Source organism: Mirounga angustirostris, unplaced genomic scaffold (assembly GCF_029215605.1).
Source record: "Mirounga angustirostris isolate CCGP_5_RB_7025 unplaced genomic scaffold, mMirAng1.0.hap1 SCAF_7, whole genome shotgun sequence".
Classification (NCBI taxonomy): Eukaryota; Metazoa; Chordata; class Mammalia; order Carnivora; family Phocidae; genus Mirounga; species Mirounga angustirostris.
In genome coordinates this window covers 22169287-22196544 of record NW_026991715.1, presented here as the reverse complement: position 1 = coordinate 22196544, position 27258 = coordinate 22169287, and the positions used below count along the sequence as shown (strand labels likewise).

The 27258-nt window shown below is 39.0% G+C and overlaps 1 protein-coding gene and 1 pseudogene across 1 annotated transcript in view; both read right to left on the bottom strand.

Moving 5' to 3' along the window:
- LMNB1 (lamin B1) overlaps positions 1–27258 on the bottom strand; it is a 53019-nt gene that overhangs the window by 7933 nt on the left and 17828 nt on the right. The window contains exons 2-9 of the mRNA XM_064595844.1: positions 19095–19251; positions 18334–18459; positions 15514–15684; positions 13759–13884; positions 6817–7037; positions 5732–5957; positions 3826–3930; positions 191–310 (exon numbers count right to left, since the gene is read on the bottom strand). Of these exons, the coding sequence (XP_064451914.1) occupies positions 191–310; positions 3826–3930; positions 5732–5957; positions 6817–7037; positions 13759–13884; positions 15514–15684; positions 18334–18459; positions 19095–19251 (1252 nt within the window). The remainder of the gene's footprint in view (positions 1–190; positions 311–3825; positions 3931–5731; positions 5958–6816; positions 7038–13758; positions 13885–15513; positions 15685–18333; positions 18460–19094; positions 19252–27258) is intronic.
- LOC123837027 (U2 spliceosomal RNA) lies at positions 8111–8195 on the bottom strand (annotated as a pseudogene).

Sequence of the window (27258 nt, the reverse complement as noted above, 5' to 3'; positions counted from 1 at the left end):
TCCACGATACCCTCCCATTTCACTCCTAAAACGTGAAGTCGGCTTCACTTTGATTTCCTCAGCAGCCTTGGTCTGGTGTAAGCCATCAGTCACTTCACATTTCAATGTGACTTGTGAAAAGAAGTCACACTTGCACAAGGGAATTTCGAGTGCAACAGACACTGGAGTGGTCCTGACGAAACGGCCTTACCTCTCCCTGAGAATTTTTCAGTATAACCTTCACATCTTCACCGGTGCCCCATGAGTTCTGGTTCTTCCAGATGAGGTCGGTGGGAGGACTGGCTGTAACACCAGCATTTGCAGCCCAGATCTAGAAAAAAGAAAGGACATCAGTTCACCCAGAACCCAGCCCTCCCATATCCCAGTGATGGCAACGTAATGAAGAGAGTTGAACCCCTGATTCTAAGTCTCAGAACTGTGTCCCAGCTTCAGACCTGCTGTACAAACTAGCTGTGTGTCCAGGAGAACCTACTGAGGCCTCGGCTTCCCCATCCGATAAATGGGAACGCTGACACCTAGGGATCTGAGGTGACATTATCTACATTCACCTCCTAGCCCCTCGACATGTCAGCTGAACGTGTGCAAGTGGCCTTATTCTCATTATCCATGAAATGGGACAGAAACGGGATTGCTGTGAAGAACAGGGGATTAGCCGCATAGCGGGGCTGGCTCACTGAGCAAGGATTAGCTCTCCCTGTCAGCACCCTGTTAGGGCTTTTATGGGCCACTCTTCCAAAGGTATCTTCCAGCGGCCAACAGCAGTCAGTGAGGCGATCCTACTAATTCCTCTCAAAAAATCTGCAGCAGACAACACATCTAGAACATTCTTACAGAAACTGGTATGTCTCCAACAAGGGGCAGTGTCACAATACCCCAGGAGTGTCTGAGACTGAACTCCAGAACGCATGCAGGGAATGAACAAATAACCCATTAATTAATGATAAACAGGACTACTACTGAAATAGGCCAACAAATAATTACTTTTCCCTTCTCATAAGCAAGGAAATTCTGCTCTATTTTTAATGCATTTTATTGGCAAAAGAGTACTGGCAGAGTGGAGAAAATGTGAGTCAGAAAAACTAGGTGTGGGGCGCCTGGGTGGCTCAGTTGGTTAAGTGACTGCCTTCGGCTCAGGTCATGATCCTGGAGTCCCCGGATCGAGTCCCGCATCGGGCTCCCTGCTCAGCAGGGGGTCTGCTTCTCCCTCTGACCCTCGCCCCTCTCATGCTCTCTCTCTCATTCTCTCTCTCAAATAAATAAATAAAATCTTTAAAAAAAAAAAAAAAGAAAACCTAGGTATGAACCCTGGACAAATCACTCCAGCTCTACCAACCTCGGTGTCCTCATGTATAGGATACTACCACCAGTCTTGAGGTTTCTAAAAGACCGTATGAAAATAGAAAAGTTTTACACCCCATAAATTATTTCACAATATGAATGGCCACATGATGGCAACAGGAAGACTAGAAATAGCATTACAACTAGAAAGGGACAGGGAGCGTTTACTGGGATAAAACAAAAAGCAACTTGATCCAGGCTTAGGTCATGTGGAATGTTAGTGTTTTCCTAATTTCAAGCAATACTTTTTCACCATGGTTCATATGGAATCATAGAATTGGTTTAGTGTTAATAATAATCATAAAATGTCGGTAACCTGGGGCGCCTGGGTGGCTCAGTTGGTTAAGCGACTGCCTTCAGCTCAGGTCATGATCCTGGAGTCCCTGGATCGAGTCCCACATCGGGCTCCCTGCTCGGCAGGGAGTCTGCTTCTCCCTCTGACCCTCCCCCCCTCTCATGTGCTCTCTCTCATTCTCTCTCTCTCAAATAAATAAATAAAATCTTAAAAAAAAAAAAAAAATGTCGGTAACCTTACTGGGTAATTTAATCTAAAACTATTATGTTCCAGAGTTAGCCTATTCAATATGCTAGCCATACGTGGCCTCTGAGCATCTGAAATACGGCTAACCAAAAGTGAGATGGTACTGTGAGCATAGCTGTAAGTCTGAACACTTAGTCCGAAAAAAAAAAGGTAAAATATCTGACAAATAATTTTTTATAATGATCACATGCTGAAAGAATAGTATTTTGGATACATTGCATTAAATAAGATATAGTACTAAAGTTAATTTCATACCTTTCTTTTTACTTCTCTTTAATGCAGCTACAAGAAAATTTTATTTATTTATTTTTTTAAAGATTTTATGTATTTATTTGACAGAGAGAGACAGTGAGAAAGGGAACACAAGCAGGCGGAGTGGGAGGCGATGCGGGGCTCCATCCCAAGACCCTGGGATCATGACCCGAGCCGAAGGCAGACACCCAACGACTGAGCCACCCAGGCGCCCCTACAAGAAAATTTTAAATATATACATATATTTCTCTTATTTGTGTTTTAAACTGATCTTTGCTATTGCCTGGTACAATTTTATAGTAAGATTACTTGTCACTACCATGTTCCAAAGAGCTTATCACATTTAATGTTAGCTACTAAAAAAAAAAAAAAAAAAAAGGATTACATTTCACATGGTAATTGAGTTCTCCACTAGACCTATAGTATATATATCTATTTGGTCCCTGAGGAACTAAATCTAGTGGAAAAAGCAGATGATTGGCATAATGGTTTCACATTACTTTAGAGAGAGAGAGAGAGCACACTCAAATCTGAATCTTCTGAATTAAAATGTCAGATTCTTTCCACCACATTATGCAGCTTCCATAAGACACATAATAGGACTGAACAATTTTCTCTCACCGTAATAATTACTAAAGAGAAGAAAGAACAGCGTGGTTAGGACATTTGTTCCCATTTTTTACCATTACAAAATTAGCATCTGATATTTTCACAATGTGGTATCAAGCTCTATGACACACTATTTAAAAGAGAAGTCCTAACCAGTTTGAGCCTTTGATCTTAAACAAAATAAGATGTGTATCAATCATAAACTTTAAAATATGTGTTTAATATTTTTTAAAAGGAACTGATAAAAAGAGACCGTCACTTCTATATCCTTCAGGAATAAAAATGTGGACTTCTTTCACATCTATATCAAAGTCAACACATGGTTTGCAAAATCTATTTACTAAGTAAAAGTAAAGGAATTTTGTATTTGCTCAATGAAGCTACTTCTCTAAAAAGTATGCTATGATATTTAGTGATTATTAAAGACGTGGCATTTCAGAACACAGCAACAGTGAACCATTTAGAACTCAAAACAGAGTCAGAGTGCCACAAAGCCCATCTCTTTTTAAATCTAGAAACTTAAACACTATGTAAAAACCATGCTACCCTCTCTATGTTTTAAAAAGTGATTCATTACATCAGGACCTATCACTTACTAATTTTTATTCAAAACATTAAGTCTCTAATCCAACACCAGAGATGGTGACTAAGGGTGAGGTGGGACCTGGACAACAAAACACTACCCAGATGATGCTGAGGGTCACCCAAGGCTGACGACTGTTGTGTTAAGGCATACCTTAGCATTAATAGATTATCCTCCTAATAGCTCTTTATGCCAAGCAGTATCTCCTGAATCAGACTGGGCTACAATTATCAGTCAAGAGACAGCTGTTTTATATCTACTGGAGTAGACAAAATAAAAAGAATTCAAAGGTCAATACTTTCACTTTTAATAGTCAATTACTGCTCTCAATAAGACAGAATTTTTAAAATCTTTAATAGCACTTGTAATTCCCTAATCATGTTAAAGATGTTCTAATGCCCATTTCTAAAATGCTTCTCTTTAAGCCAAAAATTTTCTTGAATCACTTTAACTATTTGTTAAGACAGCGAAGTTAAATTAAATGATGATTAAATTCACTTACTGTAACAGTCTGGCCTGCCTTCAGCACATATCTTGAGGTATATTTGTAGCTCACTGATGTGTCTCCAATTTTTCTGATCATTTCCCAGCCTCCCATTGGCTGATCCTATTCATAAACAGAGTAAAACAAGGTCACATCGAGTATACAGAAAGTGATGGCTAATCAAATGAATTTACACAGGCGGTTAAGCTAAGACAGCTCTGTGGCTATCTTTCCCGGATTCCTATTTTCCTATCATAAAAAGAAAACATGGTTTTGTCATTCAGCAAAACAGTATCTTCAACAATGCTGCAGTGTTAATATTAAGGTACTTAATTTTAAAAAAGACAAAACTGGAAGAAAAGGGATGTAAACCAAACTAAGTGGTCCATATTCACTGCTAGATTGGGTGGGTCTATGATATTTACAATACAATCTAGCAGTCATAATCACAATTATAAACATCTAATATTTGATTATTTTAAGCTTTAAAAACACAGACACAAAAGGGTGCCTGGGTGACTCAGTTGGTTAAGCGTCTGCCTTCAGCTCAGGTCATGATCCTGGAGTCCCAGCATGGAGTCTCGAGATCGAGCCCCGCTTTGGGCTCCCTGCTCAGTGGAGAGCCTGCTTCTCCCCCTGCCCCTCACCCTGCTCGTGCTGTCTCTCTTTCTCGCTCTCTCTCAAATAAATAAATCTTAAAAAAAATACAGGCAAATAAGCTTAAAAACCGATGGAAGAAAATATAACCCTTTTCTTCTGCACCTATCCCACTTCTGCCCACACTTAACTCCCTTACCTCAAAGCATAAGGGGCTGAAAAAGGGTCAGTGATGCAATGACCAGTCCCAAGTGATGGCTATCACTTCTGGTCCCCAAGCTGCCAAGGGCTGCCGGGCACCTGAGGAAAGGTGCAAGGTACTTAAAGCAACTAGCTGCACTAATCTATACCCACCTCTAACTCAAAGACAAGAATAAACCAGGCTGAAAGCCAGCTTTAGAATAACTCAGCACAGGGCTGTCATGCCTTTTGAAAACAGCCAAACTACAACAATGGAGCAGCAGAGGCTACTGTTGTTCTTCGGCTTTTAAAGTCGTGACTAAGAGGGCTTGGAGCCTATTCTCTTTAGTACGTGAACTGCTAGCTTTCCTTTGCCCATCCAAATTATTTACTCATCCATACACAAGACAGAGGAGAAAAGGAATGCTTTTCACAAACAACATGTGACAAATCCTGAACACATGCTTCAGAAAGTGACATCCATCCCACTGCACCTCCACGAACCCCCAGACCTGCCTTCCAGCATCATCTCACACCCCCCTCCACGACCTCCAGCTCCATGATGCCTAGCCAGGGAGGACCTTCACTACTGAACTCTCAAAGGCCCCAGCTCAAAACCTCAGAATGCCCTATGAATATTTTGTTTACTTTTAAACAAATAATTTCAAGATAGGCCTCCATACTATTCTTCATACAAATTAAATCATTAGTATTCACGCATTTATTCAGAGAGAAAAATACTCCCTGCACATATCTGAGTCTGGGCTCGCGTTCCCTTCCTTTGCTGAGGTTAACAGCTGTGGAAGAGTACCTCCCATTTACAGCCACAACTCCAACTTTCCCACAAGTCTGGCTAGGGCGGGCACTAATAGTCACTCATCCTTAGGAAGGCCACTGTGCAAGAATGACCAAGTGTGGAAGAAAGCTCCGGCTCTGTAAAGAAACGTTAAGGAAGAAAACCTTTAAACCACTAAGCGTACCATCTCCTCTGCCTCCTATTTTAAGGTATACTTTACTTCACGAATATAATTTATTTCATTCTTGTGAAGACTACGAATCCAAACAAAGTCTGAGGCATTAAGGCAACTGCGAAATCATCTACCAGTCAGCAAAGCCTTCCTGGAGAAAAGCGGGGTCTGTTTCTCACCTGTTCGGAAGTGTTCTTCAGGCGGATAAATTTCCCATCAACATCTATCTCTTCAATGCAGACGTTCCCGGTGGCTGAGGCCGAGTGGGAAATGCTAACGCTACTGCTCGCCTCTGACTCTTCCACGTCGACTCTCTTCCGCTTTCCTCTAGTTGTGCGCACGCTCCGACTCGAGGATGCTCGGGATACTGTCACACGAGAAGAAGGGCTTGGCGAGAGTTTCAGTCTACATGGCAAAAACAAACATTCCATTTATAAGACACTTACGCCCTCCCTACTTCAGAAAAAAGGACATTAATATCCTGCACATGCGTTTCTTTTCCTGCACTGCTTTTCTAAAGCAAAACATTACTGAAGATCTGCTGGACGAGGCCGATACACTTCTTAACTAAGGTAAGCTTATTTGTGCTAGCATGTGCATCACACTATTCTTTAAAAAAGTAATTAATTTGAATGTTTTCCCTAGGAACAGAATATAATCACTATGCAGGAACTGTGGAAAACACGGGGGCAGGAACCAACCCACCTACCACCACCCTAGCACAACCACTGTTATGTTTAGTATACTTTTCCTAATTTTTTCATACCTGTGTTTTCTTTTCAGAAAACTACAATCACAATGTATGTAACAATGAAACTGAATGGCTTCTCATTCTAAATCAGACACTTTCCCTTAGAAACTTTTTCTAAGAACAGGTGTCAAAGGATTTATACACTAACCAGATTTGAAAAGTGACTATAACGTCTCTTTCAGAAAACCAAGTACTTTACAAAATATTAAATAATCAAAAGCTCAAGAAAAATACTCCATATCTTACAACAGTCCAACATTTAAAATAATGTTAATAAGATTCCTTAAACAATATTTTTTGTTGTTTTGGTAGAAATATGATCCGTATCTATTTACCTCTACACCTAGATGTTAAAAAATAACAGAGAAAATACTTTATTTTGCCTTAAATTGCCTGAAATTGCCTTAAATGTTAAAATTTTTGCAAAGGCCCAATCCTAGTTATTACTCCTTAAATAAAAAGCGTGGGGGCAAGAAGCAGACTGTGAGGTAGAGGGACACCTGAGGCGCTTACCTCTCCTCTTCGCCCTCTAGGAGCTTCCTGTACGCACTGATTTCCATGTCCAGGGCTAACTTTACATCGAGAAGTTGTTCATAATCGTTCAGCTGTTGCTGCATCTGATCCCTTATTTCCGCCATCTCCCGCTCTTTGTCAGACAGCATGCGCCGAGAGTTGTCTCTTTCTTTAGCAAGCAAGTCCTCCAGCTCCTGAATCCTCTCCAAACATGCTCTAGACTTCAGAGTCAAGGGAACACATTTACTTTCTAGGAACATTCCAACACTAACACAAAGCAGCTATTTTTAAACCATTTCCTGGACGGGAAAACAAACAGAACCTGAAGGAATCTCTAACTTTAGAACACAAAAGAGACTTAGATTTTAAGAAGTTAAAAACCAAAATTTCTCCAATACAAAATACAACTTCAGGAAAGTTTTGGCTTATAAAAAGACTTTAGAAAGAGATAAATTTATCAAATGCAAGTGTCATAAATGTACATATAATTTTTCTGTATTTGGCCAAATAAAACAAAATTTTAAAAGCTATAGTTTTAGTTAACAGTCAAGTCTAGCCCCCTACAAGCCATTTCACTCAAAAGTATAAATTAACTAAAAATGAAACACGCTGACTAAAGAAACCTAAGGGCAGGTGAAAGTATGTTGTGGAGAACTGCTGGGACTCTTCAGAAAGCACAGGAACGGGTTCCAGTAACTCAGGCATAGTGTCCCCTGTAGAATGCTGTGCGCTCATGCTCAGTCAGCTTGCAGAGACTATATACAACACAGTGTTCTATGTTTACAGTAAGATATCACTGTAAATTAGAAACTTTGTATTTGGTATTTAAAAAACGAGAAATCACACAACCTGCGCCAGAAAGTTCATCTGAGAAACCTTGTGTCTCGCTAGGTAATTATTCTTCCGTGTTTCTCCCAAGACTGAATTCATCTCAGTAGCCTCAGAAAATGACAAAGGTAATCAACTCAAAAAGACTGACGGATAGCTCAGGCCCTTAGAATCACAAGTAGCAGCATCAGAGCAGGAGAGAAAGGGCATGTACAATGCAAAAATTAAACCTGGAAGACTAAATATCAAAAGGAGAATCTGCACTGTGCGGAGACACTACACTCTAGTTAGTCCACGTATTTCTCACAGGGGTATGGCTTTAAAATTTTGAAAGTGCTTTACATCTATACTGGGGATGAACAAATAAGTAAACAGGATGGTAGAAAACAGGGTTTTCACTCTCAAAGAGAAAAGTGACAGATCAGCAAGCAAGCAAGCCAAAAATGAACCCTGTGTATGGGGTGGTATGGGGTTAGTCAGAAACATCTGTATGAACGTGGGTTTAGTTTAATATACTACACTTGATCTTAGCCAAAAGGCCGAGAAGCGATGGGTTTAGTTTAATATAAATACAAGTGGACAGAAGTACAATTACAGAGAGTGTGTAAACACGGTTTGGCATACCCACATGTATTACCTAGCTCCACCACAAGAGGGCCTAGAAGCAATGACACCCCAGCACCAGCGAGGCACTGGGTGTCCGGACCTTACATGCTACGGACCACTCTCCAGTAAAGAGAACCAGGGCTCCGTGGAGAAATGGCGGACTCCAGGGCTGTAGCAGGGAAAACAGAGGATGAGCCTGGAGCATCTTATAGTCCTATAAATAAAGAAGTGCTCAAAAAAGGGGGGACATAATAGGCATTCTGACAGAGCCACCTAAGCCAATAAAGGAAGGCAGTATTGAATTAAAACCCAAAGTATAAAATAAATATCCATGAGTCCATACTAATAAAAACAAATGGACGAATAAAATATAAATAAGTAAGAAAGAAGAGACAAATCTTTCAGAGAATTCCACTTAATAAATGTAGATACTCCCTGCAGGATGTGGAGCTTACTTCCTGTCCTCAACCCTCAAGAGTGAGGTGGACACAGTGACCTGCTTTCCAAGAACAGAGTACGGAAAGAGAGAAAGGGTGATCTGACAATGGAAAAACCTGGCAAACACTCCCTTCACCAGTGACGAAGGTGAGTATCACCAGTGATGTCCTTGGGTGTCATGTGATCCCTGATACAATGTGTCAAGAAGGGCACTTAGTTAAAACCCATAACCCCAGTCTCATGGGAAAAGCACCCGACAAACCCAGACGGAGGGACAATACACAGGTAAGTGGCCAGTTCTCAAGGCTCCCAAGGTCATAAAAAAACAAGGAAAGCCTGAGAAACTGTCACAGACCAGGGAGATTAGAGAAGACATGTGGCACCCTGGAAAAGAAAAACAAGAGCAACTGAACATGTGGTAAAATCCCAATAGTCTAGAGTCTAGTTAATAGTAATGTACTAAAAGTAGTGTCTTCGTGTTGACAAATACGCCATGAGAACGTAAGATGGTTAAAATGGGGGAAAACCACGGGAGGGACAGAGGGGACCTGCCGTACTGTCTTTCTCATGTTTCTGTAAATCTAGAATTATGTCAAAGTAAAAAGGTTATTTAAAAATAATCACTCAGGGGCGCCTGGGTGGCTCGGTCGTTAAGCGTCTGCCTTCGGCTCAGGTCATGATCCCGGGGTCCTGGGATCGAGCCCCGCATCGGGCTCCCTGCTCGGCCAGGAGCCTGCTTCTCCCTCCCCCCACTCCCCCTGCTTGTGTTCCCTCTCTTGCTCTCTCTCTCTCTCTGTCAAATAAATAAATAAATAAATCTTTAAAAAAGAATAATAATCACTCAATTAAAAACAGAGTAGCATCTGACACTCTGTATCGGAAGCAGGCATTCATCTTAAGAGTGATCCTAAATATAATTCCTGCCTCGAGAACTTACACTTAAACTGCATTTGCAAAAACCATGCTATAAACTAAGAAATCCATTTTTTTTTTCTCACAGGCTTCTACTAAAATTTAAGTTCAAATGCCTCTCCTTCAATCAACCTCTTCACTGTATTTCTGATGTGGGAAGTAGACAGAAGGAGCAACAAGGTGGAATCTAAAGGAGAGCTGATGAAAGGCATGAAGTACCCAAGATTCAGACGTAACATCTGAGCCTAGATTTGTAGACCCCAAAACGTCTCTGTCTACCTCTGATGTTAGAGAGTTCTGTAAGTGGCGAAAAACAAAATTTAGGTATAAAAAAAGTTTTAAAGTTACTGTAACTCATTTAGAAATATCTGAATTGTACTTTCAGTACAATTCAATACACCTGTTATGTAGCGAAAATACAAAGAATACGACGTGAGAGACAGACCTAGACCCTTCTTCCCGAGTCTGCCAACAAGTACTTCTGAGACTCTGGGCAGACTGTAACTAACCTCACTAAGCCAGTGGCACACCTGAAAAATGAAGAGGTCTAACTAGTTATCTGTAAGATTCCACCTCTCACTCTGAAGTATCTTATAACTGACTTGACAGTCCTGGTTTTCTTATTTTAAGGTAAGAACATAATTGTACTAGGTTATTATGGTCTAGCTACGACAGAAGTTTCCAGTTTGGGTGTAGAAAAACAAAACTTAGAGGCGCTTTCAAAGTGCCTATGAAGAGTCTTCCGCAAGCCAAACAGACCTGTGACCAACCAATTAATTTGGCCAGTCAGAAATCCAGACAGAAATAACAGAAATGCTGTAAGCAATATATGAAACTCCTAACTCCAAAACATTATACTGCTACCATCTCTATATTATTAAAAAATGTTTTCTGGAGTCAGCATTTTAAAGACTATGCCAATTTTATTTTTTTAATTTTTTATTTATTTAAGATTTTTTTATTTTAAAGTAAACTCTATACCCAACATGGGGCTCGAACTTCCAACCCTGAGATCAAGAGTCACACGCTCTACCGACTGAGCCAGCCAGGTGCCCCAAGGTTATGTCTATTTTAAATAAAGCTTAAGAAGCACTTCACTAACGTGAGTCACATAACCAAAAGGAAACTGTATGTCCTAAGAGGCAGCATGATGAAACTGGTATGACCCAACACCAAATGCTATTAAGATATACAATGGGATAATATCCAGAGGGGTGGCTTTTTCCTTTCTCATGATCTAAGAGGCTAAAGTTTATCAACTAATGAAGATACTCCTCAAGATATATTATTTATCATAAAATCTGATATCAGTAATGAATAGAGGAAAGGACATCCCCTCCCCCCTCCCCCCAGCTCCCCAAAGATAGAGAAATTTAAAACTATTCTGGCTGAAGAAGGTGCTTCTCCTATTTCGTAAGGTCTTAGCTCCTGGAAACCCCCAAGGCCCTGCCTAACATCGCTTAATTACCACTAACCAGAAGTTAACCAAAAAAACTTGCAAGGATGGGAAGAGAACCTACAAGCCAACAGGGAAACAGCCCTGAACCTGAGTCAGGAAACGTGGCTACCAAGCTTCCCAGCCTCTCACTATCTAACTGCAGGCAAGGCTCAGACCGCACCCCCGCCCCAGTCTGTAAAACCTCTATAGCTAGCAACAAGGGGAATATGCAGCAGCCAAGAAAGAAAAAAAAAAAAAAAAGTAGGGACATGGGAAATTGAAGGAAAGGAGATAACTAGAGTATGATTTATTAAATGGAGAACAGTAAATGTCAACTCAGAGTAAGAACAGGGGCCTATATTTTAGAAAGGTGCAATGGAAAAAAGATTATCTTTGAAGAGAGTGAGGGGTAAAGGGAAAAACTGGCAACTAAGAGAGAAACCCATCTACCAACTTGCAGCTTCTCGGCAAGTAATTATACTCACCTAGGTCTGTGTCTGAGTGAGTGAACTCAAAAGGTCCTTCCAGCTCTAGTGCTACATGAAAACTTCAAAATACTATCAGGACAAAATATGTGTAAAATAATCTTTTAAATTATGTTACAAATAATAAGGTACACATGGTAGGCAATATAAAAGCTTCTATTTTAATTTTGTTTACATTACCCTATTTTATGCACTTCACTGTCTGCCTTATTTTCTAAATTCCTACAATGTCTTCAGTTTTATAATCAGAAAAACATTTTACTAAAAATAAAAGAAAAAGAAAAATCAAAAAGAAGAGCTTAATCAAGAATAAAGTAAAGTTTAGGGGCGCCTGGGTGGCTCAGTGGGTTAAGCATCTGCCTTCGGCTCAGGTCATGATCCCAGGGTCCTGAGATCGAGCCCCCGCATCGGGCTCTCTGCCCTGCGGGAGGCCTGCTTCTCCCTCTTCCACTCCCCCGCTTGTGTTACCTCTCTCGCTCTCTCTCTCTGTCAAATAAATAAATAAAATCTTAAAAAAAAAAAAGAATAAAGTTTATTCTTTTTTTTTTCTAATTTTATTATGTTATGTTAATCACCACACATTACATCATTAGTTTTTGATATAGTGTTCCATGATTCATTGTTTGCGTATAACACCCAGTGCTCATTCAAAAAGAAAAGAGAAATGACCCAAATAAATAAAATCATGGGGGCGCCTGGGTGGCTCAGTCGGTTAAGCGTCTGCCTTCGGCTCAGGTCATGATCCCAGGGTCCTGGGATCGAGCCCCGCATCGGGCTCCCTGCTCAGTGGGAAGCCTGCTTCTCCCTCTCCCGCTCCCCCTGCTTGTGTTCCCTCTTTCACTGTGTCTCTCTCTGTCAAATAAATAAATAAAATCTTTAAAAATAAATAAATAAATAAATAAATAAATAAATAAATAAATAAATAAATAAAATAAAATAAAATAAAATCATGAATGAAAGAGGAGAGATCACAACCAACACCAAAGAAATACAAACAATTATAAGAACATATTATGAGCAACTCTATGCCAGCAAATTAGATAACCTGGAAGAAATGGATGCATTCCTAGAGATGTATCAACTACCAAAACTGAACCAGGAAGAAATAGAAAACGTGGACAGACCCATAACCACTAAGGAAATTGAGGTAGTAATCAAAAATCTCCCAAAAAACAAAGAGCCCAGGGCCACATCGCTTCCCAGGGGAATTCTACCATGCATTTAAAGAAGAATTAATACCTATTCTTCTGAAACTGTTCCAAAAAATAGAAATGGAAGGAAAACTTCCAAACTCATTTTATGAAGCCAGCATTACCTTAATCCCAAAATCAGACAAAGACCCTATCAAAAAGGAGAATTACAGACCAATATCCCTGATGAAATGGATGCAAAAATTCTCAACAAAATACTAGCCAATAGGATCCAACAGTAAAGTTTATTCCTACACAGAAAATTTAGAACAACAAAAATCTCCCTGAAGGGAAAAGGAAGCTGGAGATTCTTCCCAAGTAATTAAGGTGAGCAGTAGATTAGGAAAGCCTTCTGAGTACTTAGGTGGTGTCTATGTACTTTGTGTCCACATCAACACTACCATTAGACTGAAACCGGTATCAAGCAGCGTCCACACCTGCCCAAGCTGCACCTAGACTGCACCATCAAATACTCACAGGCACTCGGTCGGCACATCCAGCGATGCAATCATTTGTCACTCGGGTGTACCGATGACCGAAGTAGTTACTAAATTCTTAATATGCAATCAATGCTACCTTCCCATGACCCTATGATTAGTAAGGAGTTCAAACACTAAGAGAATTTGTCTAGAATAGCAAAGCATTTACCACTCACAAAGAATTTTTGCATGTTTTTCTTATTATGGTTTCCAAATGTGATGAAAAAGGAGTACGTCAAGAACAGCGCCATGTGCAGATGAGCCTGCAAGATGGGTCAGGAAATCTGGGTCCAGGGGTAAGCCCCAGAAATAAGCCAGCATGTTACTTCCCGAGGGAAACCTCCTGAGCTCTGGGTAATCTATTAATTTAGGAATAACAGTTACACTCAAAGAACGTTTATACAACGCCAACTGAAAACATTGGGAAAACACTGGGCAACCAGAGTGCAGGAAAATACTGTGCTCTCTGAAAAGTGACATCAGCAGAGCAAAGCAGGGAGACAACAGTGAGGAAGGTGGCCTTCACATGCAACTTAGACTCTTCCTAGAGGAAGATGCTTACTTACCTCCTTCTGTAGATTCGAAAGCTGAGACGAAAGGCTCTCAATTCTCATACGACTTTCCATCAGTTCTTCCCGGGCACTGTTGACAGTAGAAGTATTCATCTCTGATGACAGCCTGGCGTTCTCCAGCTAAAAGAAGAAACAAACCAATAGTCAGTCGTATCTAGTGACTTCAAACAAATGAAAAAGGAAGTGTGATTCTTTCAAGGCATTTCATCTCAAACCTAAGCCCTGCTGGTAACTGGCTGATGAAACAGGAAAAGCATCATGAAGTTTGCTGACATGGTACAGATTCTCTTTAAAGTCTTTGACTTGAGGCTCAATTTCCAATACATGAGCTTAACAATGGTACTACACCTGGGTCTTTCTCCAAAGTTGATTACTTAAATATTGCACCCATTATCTCTAATGTGTCAGATAATTCTGCAACTAAGGAGAATGGGTAGCAGCAACTTAATTGTGGGTGATGTCTGTAGGAAAATAAACACGTATCTCTAACCCAACAAATCTAATTATAGAAGATAAAGCCAAAAACAGAAAGTACTGTTAGATTTTAGATTATGTCCCACCAGATAGAAACACTTCTTTCCAGAAGCAAAGAATAGCCCCTTAGATAGAAACATCCTATTTCTCCAAATGCCCCTAACATTCCGTTCTGTGTGTGTCCAAGGAGCATTTGTTGGCTCTCTGTGGGGCCACAGTCTACGTGACTGACCAATCCTCCCTTAGACTTTAGCTCCTTCACTGCCCAGCACAATGCCTAGCACTGAGTAAGTGCTAGACAATTCAGGGTAGGGTTTCAAAGATCCCTCCCTTTCACTAGCCAATTAATTCATAAAATGTTAAGATTAAACGCAATATCAATAGTCTGGGGCCATTCAATAGAAATTATTTTCAACACCTCTATGACCTTAATTTTTCTTTTTTTTTTTAAAGATTTTATTTATTTATTTGACAGAGAGAGACACAGCGAGAACAGGAACACAAGCAGGGGGAGGGGGAGAGGGAGAAGCAGGCTTCCCACTGAGCAGGGAGAGCGCGATGTGGGACTCGATCCCAGGACCCTGGGATCATGACCTGAGCCGAAGGCAGACGCTTAACGACTGAGCCACCCAGGCACCCTGACCTTAATTTTTCTAAGTCTTCCACTGATAAACTCTTTTTAATCAAATCATGCCACATTTAATACACTGGGATAAAATCGTTTAATAGTAAAGCCTATACTCAGTGTTAGATTTTTGCATGATCTGCATGTACACACGTGGGAAGTCTCTAGAATATTTTTTAAGTGAATAACAGTGGCAGAGGAAGAAATAACAGAGACTTCCCACTTGGCCTCTGTTCAAAAAAGCCTAAAGTGTGGCGCTCACAAGCTTTGTACAATGACACCACGGAAGTCAGATGAGGCACGGTCTGGCACTCACCGTCAACTGGATGTGCAGGACAGTGTGACTACAACGTGCCATGGGAAGAAAAGTGTTTTCAGAGGCTTGGGTTTAACTACTATGACAGGACACAAGCGATCAATCAGACGAAAAAGGAAACCCTTACCTCTGATAAGAGTGAAATAACCCTACTTTCTTTGAATAATTTCTAGTAACATTTACTTTACAGAAAAAAAAATTTTTTTAAGTCCATTTTCTATTTTCAGAGACTCTAGGGGGACTCATTAAAGAAAACTGGAAGCAAGCGGACATCGAGTCACACGCTTGCAGGTGAGCGCAGTAAGCGTTCCCGGCGCTCAGGGAGACCGCTCACTTTGGCATGGTAAGTCTGTTCTAGCTCCTCCTTGTACAGCTTCACTTGGGCATCGTGCTGTTCTCGCATCTCATGCAGGGCCTGAGCCAGCTTGTACTCGTACTCAATCTGACGTCCAGAATCCACCTCTACCAAGCGGGTTTCATGCTTCCTTCTGGTCTCATTGATCTCCTGGGGGGACAAATAACAGAAAACCAAGTTACCTACCGTGGCTGCCCTGGTACAAGTCTGCATGACATCGGGGCCACGTGAAGTGTTCTAACTCACCTCCCCGGGTCTGTCCCAGAGCAGGCATGTGAACAGACCAATTTTTGCCTTTGTTTTCAAATGAGAAGGTTTCTGAGATGGAACCAAGGACAGAAGTGGGGGTAGCACCTAAAGCCCTAAGATTTTTGTTTCTTATCAAAGGCATAGCTACGTATTTCTCTCAAGACAAGACAAGGCCTGGAAGCCTCATAGAAGTACCATGAAATCATGGATAACTATGTACACTGAACAGTCGTCGTTTTTCTAAACTGGTATAACGATGATCCCAAGGATGTCTCTGGAAAAAAATGCCCATGAAAAGTTAAACTTGCCACTCAGGACAACTAACTAGAAGATTTATGCTTAATAAAACTATTTTCTTAAACATACTAAGATGCAAAAGGCAAGGCAAGCTAATTTATGTGCAGTATTTTAACAGCTGGTGCTAAGGTATCAATATCAATTGATATGAAAACTTATTACCAATATTACTCTACTCTCTTAAGTACATAAGACCATTCACTATTAAAGAACAGATAGTAGGCATAATCCTTCAATTTATGTTTTAAGAAACTACCCAAACTAAAATGGCTAGGAACACAAGTCCAAGAGTAAAATTTCCATTCCAGCTTCTAGCTCTGAAAATACATGTCTTTAATGGCAATAATTAAAGAGCCCACAAGAGGGGGATATAACCCACTGACGTTTGTTTCTGCGTCCTCTTCCTGCATATGGCTCCCTAGGCATTCCTCATCTTTCTTTTAACTGCTCATTGCAGAGGAAAATGCACTTGACAGAATCCAAAAACCAGGGTTCAAATTCCAGTTCTGTTACTAACCTCCCAGGGCTCACAGATATTTAATGAAGCAAATGACATGTAAATCATGCAAATAAAAGGTTTATTTCAACAAATACTGAGCACCTAGTAATGATTTTGCCCTTTGTCTACCTCTTTTCCTCCTCTTCCTGTTTTTCTTCTTCCTCTTTCTCACCCCCTTAACTGTTCATATTAAGGAACTGAAGTATATTTATTGAAGAGAATCATATCCTCTATGTTAAAAAAAAAAAAGAGGAATATTTTAAGTTCATTCTCAAAAAGGCAAACACCAAAATATTCAAAGATGCTACGCAACCTAAAAATATTCAATTACTTTTTGCTGGTGCCATTTTTATTACTTTATATATAATCAGTGACTTGCAAACAAAAAAATACCCTACACTTGGTTTAAAGATACAGGAGTCCACACATAGCATAAAAACTAAGTAATGATATATCACAGGCAATTTTATCAAAACAAAACAAAAATGTAAGTCAACTTAATAAAAAAATGTCTCCATTTATAAAGCAAAACTGTAGTTAACAATTATGTGATAGCATTCACTACACTTCAAGGAACTTCTGCACAAAATATTCCACTTTGATCATCACTACTCCTCCAAGAGAAAAGAGCAGGTATTGGTTATTTCATTTTTAAATAAATGACTCGAGAGTTGTCCAAAGTCTGTTTGTCCAGTGAGTGCACTATGCCCCAATACCTACATGTTTTAATAGCATGTAGTTATAAAAAGTCAAATTTCTATTTTATTATTTTTTTCTCCAATTAACAAAAAAAAATTTTAAGTTCTATAATAATTCCCCATTTTTTAAATCATTGTTAGTTGCTGTTTTCAAAATTATATTACTTCTAAAATCATTAAGTATTTAACTGCAGGTTCCATACCCTGGGTTAATTCCAATCCAATCCTCTTCAATCTTGAGAAAATATACATTCCCCTTTCTTCAATTTTATTACTTGTTTTTTGGCAACAGTTGCTACCTGCCAAGGCTTGACCACAGAGGCTAAGGCATGTGAATGATATTTTAAAATATACACATGTAACCAGAAATGCTGTGGGCAGCCTGCCTTCAAGGTGGCCCCCAATGATGGCTGCCTCCTGACAGCCACGCAATCCCCTACCACCGTGCATCATGGCTGGTCTGTGTAACAGAGAGTGCCAGTACATCCCTTCTGGGGTTAGAAAGGTTAGAGAAGGTAATGAAGCTTCTGTCTTGTGTTCTCTCGCTCTCATCACTCATTTTTTGGGAAAACCGTACCATGAGCAGCCCCATGGAGAAGCCTACGATGAACTGATTCTTCATACCAACAACCTGTGAATGAGCTCAGAGGCAGTTCCTCCAGTCCAGGTTGAAAGACTGACTGCAACCTCATGAGAGACCTTAAAACATATCCATGCAGTTAGGCAGCTCTCAGATTCCCGACCTTCAGAAATTGTGAGATAATAAAGATTTGTGGTTTTAAGTTGGTAAATTTTAGAGTAATTTATTAGGCAGCAATAGACAACTAATACAAATGCTCAAGCAGGTTGAGAGTAATTAACTGCTATGACCAAGCCCTTACAAATTAGATAAAGTGAAATCATATCTGTTTAAGAGCCTGAGTTCTGTATACAACCTTTTAGCAGCAGTACCTTGAATAATTTACCTATAAAATTTCTCCCATTTTTTACATACATAGTTATAACAAAGCACTTAGGATCCCTCCACTCCTTAAAAAAGTAAAATTATATAGTTACCTCCTCATACATGTTTTTACGGAACTCCAGGTCCTCGGTAAGGCTCTGACAGCGATTCTCTAAATCCACTTTAAGTAAAGTTTCGTCTGCTAACTGTTTTTTGGCAGCAGCTAAGGAGGCTTCCAACTAATATGCGGAGAAAGAATTGATAAAAATCACATAGCAGTTATTTAGTAATGAATTTAAGAGACACCTATGGACTGAATCAAATCAAGAATTAAAATTTCGGTATCTTTTATCTTGTTTCTTTTATCAGTGTATGAGAGTCTCTTATTACAATCTCTATCACAGAACTGTGTGTCCAAATGTTGGTCCCACCAAGAGTGCCATACGAAAACACCTCTCAGATCTGGTAAATGGCAACAGGTAATGAATAAAGACCCACCAAGGATTTTAGCTACCACTTTCATTTTTTCCTGTATGTAGAGCAATGGTATGACTTTTTCTTTTCCTTTTCCTTTCTTTTCTTACATTTTGGTACAGTAAAGAAATAGGTTTTGAGAGGAAGACAGAATGAGTGTAAACACAAGAGAAAGGAAGAGTAGCAGTAAGATCTGCATGACCCAGATAAAATGACTGAGAGGTGAAGATGCTTTGCATGCTACTGCCTCAAGACTATCCTTCAGGGAAGCTATAAAAAATTTTTAAAAATTTTTTAAATAAAAAATATTTTTACAATTAATTAAAAAATCCAATCAACTGACCCAGTTAGATGGGGCAATTAACCTCCCAACACGGCTCAATACCAGAGTTTGCCTTACCTGGGCAATCTGATCCTTCAGATCCTCCAAATCTCCCTCTAAACTTTTTTTGTCACCAAGGGCAGTGGCCAGAGCTGCATCTTTAGAATTCAGTGCGGCTTCATATTCTCGAAGCTTCATCTGGGCCCCATTAAGATCTGATTCTTTCTTAGCATAACTGTGAGACATTTGAAAAAGTGCAAGACATCAAATTATACCCCTGAGTTGAAGCCTTCTCCCTCCCTGCCGAAGGAGAAACAAAAGAAGATGCAGTTTAAATAAAAGCTGCCATAATCTACTAAAATTAGAGGAGCAATTTGGGAGCATTAAATCTAGAGTTTTGGTGGATAACAACCTTATCCTTCAATGATTTCCCTTTCATGATTACTAATGAATCTAGATCAAAGACGTCTACTGGGCCAATGTTCCAGAATTCTGGTCGTCTCTGAGTAAGAACATAAGCCCTTCTCGGTTCTATAAAGAGACACTCCCTACATGTTTCAGTAAGAAATGTTTTTGAAGAAATGGAAATTTATTATTTTAAAATACAATTAATATTATAAACCAAGATGTACAGAAGACATAAATCAAGATACAAAATGAGATTAAATAAATGAAAATGAAGTTATTTTAAAAAGCAATTTTATGACTTGATGTATCATGTAGAAATTCTTGAAGAATTTAGTATTCTTCTTTGTATAGAATGTAGAGTTCTATCATGTAGAATTACTTGATGTATAGTTCATATACAGTATTATATTAGTTTTCAGTGTACAACCTAGCAATCTGACATTTATATACATTTACAAAATGGTTATTACCATGATAAATACAGTTAGCATCTGTCACCCTACAAAGCTATTACAATATTATTGAGCATATTCCCTGTGCTGTACTTTATATCCCCGTGACTTATCTATAACCGGAAGTTTATACCTCTTAATCCCCTTCACCTACTGTACCCAACCAGGAGCCCTCTGGCAACCATATTTGTTCTCTGTATTTGAGTCTGTTTCAGTTTTATTTTATATAAGCTCCCTTAATATTACATAAGAACTCACTGATCCCAAGCTTGCAAAATACATTCTATTTCTTACATAAGAAGTTATTTTAAGATTTCTCCAACTTACAAATAAGGGCTTTCCTAATATCTTGAGGAAAAATCATTTCAGTTTATACTATTAACTATAAAAATGAGGTGTGAATTGAGGTTTCTTTGTCTTCTAAAATACCACTTTTGGGGGCCTCTGGGTGACTCAGTCAGTTAAGCATCCGACTCTTGATTTCGGCTCAGGTCATGATCTCAGGGTTGTGAGATGGAGCCCTGTGGCGAGCTCTGCACTTAGCAAGGAGTCTGCTGGAAATTCTTTCTCTCTCCCTCTGCCCCTCACCCAACTCGTACATGCGAGCGGGCTCTCTCAAATAAATAAATCTTTAAATAAACAAACAGAAAAATAAAATATCACTTATTATTAAATGTAGTTCTGTATTATAAGTTTCCTTTGGATATATTTTGTCAAATAATTCTTTAAACAAATAACTGTTTAAAGGACAGTATTTTTTTCATTCCAAACAACTGTTATCATTAATTAGTGGCACTGGGAGAGCCTTAATACCAAAATTCTAACAATTCTTAATTAAAACTGCTATTGTAGAAGAGCATTTCTACAACTGATGACTGAGAATGTGCTAGAAGAGGAACTCTCAGTTAACAGAAATTTTCAAAATAATCTTTTACTATCCAAATAAAATGAAGAAAAATACTGTCCAAAGGATAAGCACATATAATTTAAAGAGAAGAATTAATAGTATTCATCTCTTACTCGTTTTGGCATCATAAAACAACTATTTAATATACATAAAATCTCAGCAGTCCTATCAGTAATTTTTTTTCTTAAATCCCGTATTTTTCAAAACCACAAGATGGCATCCCTTCACTGGAGATGGTTTAGGAGGTGGGGAGAAATGAACTGTTAAAAAAAAGCAATCCCATAGAGTCATTAATTTATAACAAAAATGTCCAGTTCATACAAGGGCTGGCTTCTAAAGCTGGGAACTCATTAGAACAGAATCAATGCTTGTGAGGAATAATTTTGTCCCATTACATAAATGAGCAGAGCTGGGCAGGAATACATGTCATAAAACATATGATTTAAAACAAAATCATATATCACAGAGTATTACACAATATTCACAAAAGCTACTGGCTTAAAATTACTTAACAAAAGTTAAGTACAAAAAATTCTACTAGGGGCACCTGGGTGGCTCAGTCATTAAGCGTCCGCCTTCAGCTCAGGTCATGTTCCCAGGGTCCTGGGATCGAGCCCCGCATCGGGCTCCCTGCTCGGCGGGAAGCCTGCTTCTCCCTCTCCCACTCCCCCTGCTTGTGTTCCCTCTCTCGCTGTGTCTCTCTCTGTCAAATAAATAAATAAAACCTTTAAAAAAAAAAAAATTCTACTATACCACTATCCAATATTTAAATCTCAGATCATAATGTGGTGCTTCCAAATGTGGTACCTCCTGGCAAGAAGGTCAACCTGTGCTTCCCAGAAACCAAACAGCCCACCAGGAAGGATACAGAATTTTAAAAACCACATCAATTTTAGAGGCTACTGCATATTCTATTTGGTATCACTGATTTAATGGATAATAAAACATGCACATTTCAAAATTCAGAATGTTACAATGCAAGCAAAAGATACCGTGCAACATCTTAAAGAATACAGGAAATACAAGAAGCCAAAATTAAGAGGGTGCACCTACATAACTAGAACATGGTTATTTCTTCAACAACAACAATCAAGACCAAATAAGACCAAGGAGTGGTGGGGGTGCCTGGCTGGCTTAGTCGGTAGAGCATCAGACTCTTGATATCAGGGTAATGGGTTTAAGCCCCACAGTGGTCATGGAGCCTTCTTAAAAAAAAAAAAAAAAGACTAAGAAGTGATGGAGTAAAGGGGATGAGAGTAGGATATGCTATTAATTTGTGGTACCTTGAGCCACCCAATGGTACCAGTTGAAACTTGATGTCAAGTTCTTAGCTGCTTATGCAACTGTTAATCTGTAAAAATATAAATTATTCTATTATAAATTCTTTCTTAGAGCTCTTTCACACCACACAGCAAACAAAGTAGGCAGATATAAATCAGAAGTTGAAAAGGTGCTTAAAATTGCTAACTTTATCTGCCCTGGCTCAAGAGGGAAAGGAAGAGGAAGAGAGTTAAATTACTACCTCTGCACCTTGCACATACCTCTCTTACACTTTTCATACAAACCCACATTTGTGGATGTACTGAGCTACCTCAGGTGACAGAACTGTTTCAGGGCAAGGACCATGTGTTATTATCCTCGATCTTCCACACAGACAACCTGTAGATAATGACTATTTTGGAAATTGTTTTTTTGTTTGTTTTTTTAAGATTTTATTTATTTACTTGTCAGAGAGAGAGCACAAGCAGGGGGAGCGGCAGGTAGAGGGAGAAGCAGACTCCCTGCCCTGGAATTATGACCTGAGCCAAAGGCAGACGCTTAACCGGCTTAGGCCACCCAGGCGCCCTATTTTGGAAATTCTTAAAAGAAATTCCCCCATACACTCCCCAGAAAGTTACTCCACTTTTTTATGCTATATAAAATATGTTTTTTTCTAGAGGAAAAAAAAATAACTGTGATACTTCTATAATCTCTAAAATTCACATACCTAGATGCCCTCCTTATCACCTTACCAATTACCATAAAAAAATTAAGACTTACATGCAAGTCTCCATCTGATAAGCTATGAATCAATGAGTTTTATATGGCACATAAGTCGCCAATACCAAGGACACCTGGGGGCCATGCAGAAAGTTACATAATCTTGTCACAGTTTTCTAACTGTATTATTACTGTTCATTCATTACATATGACACAGGAAGTCTTGATCTAATTTCAGCACTTGGTCAAAGTACAGACACCTGCAGAAATGACATCCTAAAACATACACAACACATTAATTGGCTGCAGCCACCACCTAAGCACAGAGTCACATTTGACAATGCCCTGGAAGAAGGCGCAACTTAGGAATCCAAAGTTATCAGAAGCTATCGCTTAAGGGGTTGGTGGCATTTTTCTTGGACAATATTTCTTAACTGGATTTGCTCAGTGTTGCTGACCTACCTACCCTAAGCTATTCCCACACCTCCAGATAAAGAGACCTACCTGTGTTTTCATTTTTATTCACCATGTGAATCTAACGCTAGAAATATTCACACTGCTGAATTTAAGTCAGAAAACATACCCATTTACAGTAGATGCTTACAGAAGAACCGAAACTCCAAATGCAGCCAAGAAAACTTTTATAAAATGTAACTGACACTCCATTCTAATCGAGAATTGCCTCCCTTAATAAAAATACTTAGCTTTCATTTCAAGAAAACTTGAATTTCACCAGTCATAACAAGTAACCAGATCTAATCAAATATCTGACCATTATATTTTTTATAAAGATTTTATTTATTTATTTGACAGAGAGAGACACAGCGAGAGAGGGAACACAAGCAGGGGGAGTGGGAGAGGGAGAAGCAGGCTCCCCAACGAGCAAGAAGCCAGATGGGGGGCTGAATCCCAAGACCCCGGATCATAACCTGAGCCGAAGGCAGACACTTAACGACTGAGCCACCCAGGCGCCCCCAAATATCTGACCATTAAAAAAATAATCAGCCTGAGAGGATATACTTACATTTCTGTTAACATTCTATAGTAGTGACTCAAGAGTAACAGCCATAGCTTGGAGGATAGAACATGGATGTACTTTCCCAAAAGAACCTAGTACCATTAACCTTTGGGACCCATACCTAGAACCTCCAGAGGCCTACAGGGCTAACCTAAATACAACTGCTTAACTGCCACTTTTTGAATTACTCCTGACCACCCCCTACAACCAGCAGCAACACCACTGTACTTCACTGCTTTCATCATCTTGGTGTTCCAGCCTACCACCTCTTTGACCTTGATTTGTCTTAAGGATTATAATTTCAACCCTGGGTTCTGCACTGAACTACCTGGCTCTGGAACTCAGTGCTGGAACTTGCTTAGATGTCTGCACTACCCCTTCCATCTGGACAAGTCTCCTATTCCTTGAGTATCCTTCATTTGCCTAAGTGTACCCAATGCCGAAAAGCTCCACCAATAAAGAAATGGGAGATTCAAAAATGTACTCAATTACAGAATCACTAGAAAATGAACGCTCAATGTAGCTCTTAGGGGAAACACATCACATTACTAGGTAATAAATGTAGAGCATATTTTATTTTATTAAGATTTTATTATTTATTTATTTGAGAGAAAGCGAGAGAGTGGCAAAGACAGAGGGAGAAGCAGGCTGCCCGCTGAGCAGGGAGCACGATACCGGGCTGATACCACAACTCCAGGATCAAGACCTGAGCGGCAGGCACCCCTAGAGCACATTTTAAATAAAGTCATACTACATATACATAACACAGAGAAAACCACTCAAGACCTAGTAAGCATATGATTTAAGTAACTACTTAAAAAAGAATTAGTAAGTATATTGTTATTGTAGAAACACTTGAAAAAACAGATGAGCCACTTAAACGGGAACAAGTAACTAGTATGGAACAGAAATCAAAAAGTAAACTTAGAGGGACACATACTTGGAACATAATCTGAAACTTATTACAAAATAGTTTACTTAAGTAATGGCAAATTACTGCCCTTCTGTTAACATTTCGTTGGTCACACAGGTCAGTTTATATCACAAGTGCTCAGCTGAATGAACTGTCTAGATTGGCCAGTAGCATAACTACAGAAGAAATCCTGGAGCTCAGCTTCTCTGTATCACCTACAAAGCATCTGTGTTCATTTTCAGGACAGGAACTATCTATCACATGCTTGGGTTTGGTTTCCTTCTTTCACAACTGCCATAATTTTCAGTATTTTCTCAAGTAATTTTGTCCTTGTTCCTTGATTGAAATATTACAGAAATAGAAGTACGAAGAGTTATAATAAGCAATTCAAAATAAAAGACCTAAATTATAGATGACCTATTAGTTGGTCTAATAATGACCTTCTAAGGAAAAGGTATATAAAAGTCGTTTCTGGATATTAAATGTCATTTCCATGAAATTTACCAATTATTATACTGCATATATCAAAGAGCAGACAAGAGTTCAATAAATGCCTGCTAAAATCTGTTGGAAAGGTGTGTTCTTAGAGAAATCCATCCAAGTTATAATACTGATAGATTTAAGAATATAGAATTTTTTTAAAAGCTGTAAATTTGAAAAAAAATAAACTAGACAAAGGAATATTCATGTTTCTAGAGATCAAAAATAGAAATACAAGTATGTGGGGTTTTTTATTACTGCTTTAACATGTTAGGCAAAAGAACAGCTTAAGGAAACCAAAAACAAACCACTCTCAAGTCAGTTTTAAATTCCACTCGTAATATTCTATAGCAAAATACTATGCAACCCTCTGCTTGTTTAGATCACTTCCTAGCAATTGTTAGAAGCTATTATACATTGTCAGGTTCATCTTACAAAAGAATAGACTCTCAAGAAATACAGATTGAGACTTTTCCCTAATGCACATATTATAATATCCTAGATGGAAAGGAGATGATAAAGAAAAATGAAAAAGGAACACAAGAACCCCATGCCAACAACACCCTTTCTTTGTCTAGCTGCCTTTCTTAACTCAGCACTAACATTCCATTTCAGGACCCTTCTTATTTAGAAAAAACAAATAAATTACAGGCGGTGAAAGGGAAAAGCCATTTAGTTCTTCACCTGCAATCAGATAACATAACAGAAATCACTTTATATGAAACTGTTATTTCTAATCGTAACCACAAAACAAGGGATTTTTAAATCCCTCTGCAGAGACCCACTCTATGTGGAGAGCCCAGCCGATCAGACCCAGCTGTCTGAGCTCTGTGTTTCAAGGTCCCGTAAGGTTCTTCTGAACAGCTGTCTGGTGGCAGCTCAACACCACGCAACACTACAGCAACTATTCCAGTGACTATCAATCCGGCTTCTGAGGCTCTTTCCACACCCAGCATTCAAAATTAACATGCCTTTTATTATCTAGCCATGGTCCAGACTTTACAAAAAAAAATAATAAACTTCACTTTGAATTTAAGGTAAGGATTATTATTAAGCCCAAACACAAACCTTCTGTCTTAAAACTAAACTATTTCATAATAATGGACGCAAAATGCATATTACATATGCATCTGCTCCAACATTCATTCACCAGCTTCAATTCTGTCCCCAAAGTTATCTTCCCTTTCAAAGGAAAAAGGAATGTGATCCACAATATTTTTACTGAGGAAATTTAATGAATTTCCCTGCAATTAAGATAAATGTAACACAAAATTTCTAGAAAGTCCTATGATCACAATTTCTACTAACAAGGGTCTCCTCTGGCACTAGTAAAAAGACTAAGATGCTTTTGCACAAACTCAAAAGCTGCAATGGGTATTTCTGGTGGTAAAAAATTCCGCTACTCATTCAATAAACTGAGCAGTCAACAAATTAGCAACAACCTAATCAGAATCAGGCAAACACTAACTGAAATCAGATTATAATGAGGAAAAATATAATAAGACTTAAAATGGACCACAGAACCATTTATTTGAACAAAAGAGATTCGCATATATAGTTACCTCTGTGCTTGCTTACAGGGCACGCTTAGAGCTTAAATCCTAATAAAAAATGACTTATTAGGGGAAAAAAACAACCGATAACCACAACTCTGTGCCAGAACATTGATCTGAGGGCTTGGAAACCAGCAGTGAACAAAATTGAAAGTTGTTTTTTTTTTTTTTTAAGTCTGGACCATGGCTAGATAATAAAAGGCATGTTAATTTTGAATGCTGGGTGTCCCTGCTTTTATGGAAGGTACTTTCTGGTGGGTAGAGGCACACAATAAACAAACTAATATATGGAAGAGGTAATCAATACTTCGAAGAAAATTAAACCAGAATAATGAGTTAGAAATTAATAGTATGATTAGTTATTTTACTGCTCCTCCATGGGTTTCATGCAACCCAATCTCATAGGAAAATAGCCTCCTACAAAAATGGTAATTACTATGTCAATAATTATCTTAGCAGAGCCTAGAGAGTGCTAGAAAAATGTACTGATACAAAAGGAAACAAAGTCAGACACTAACCCCACCCACAAAG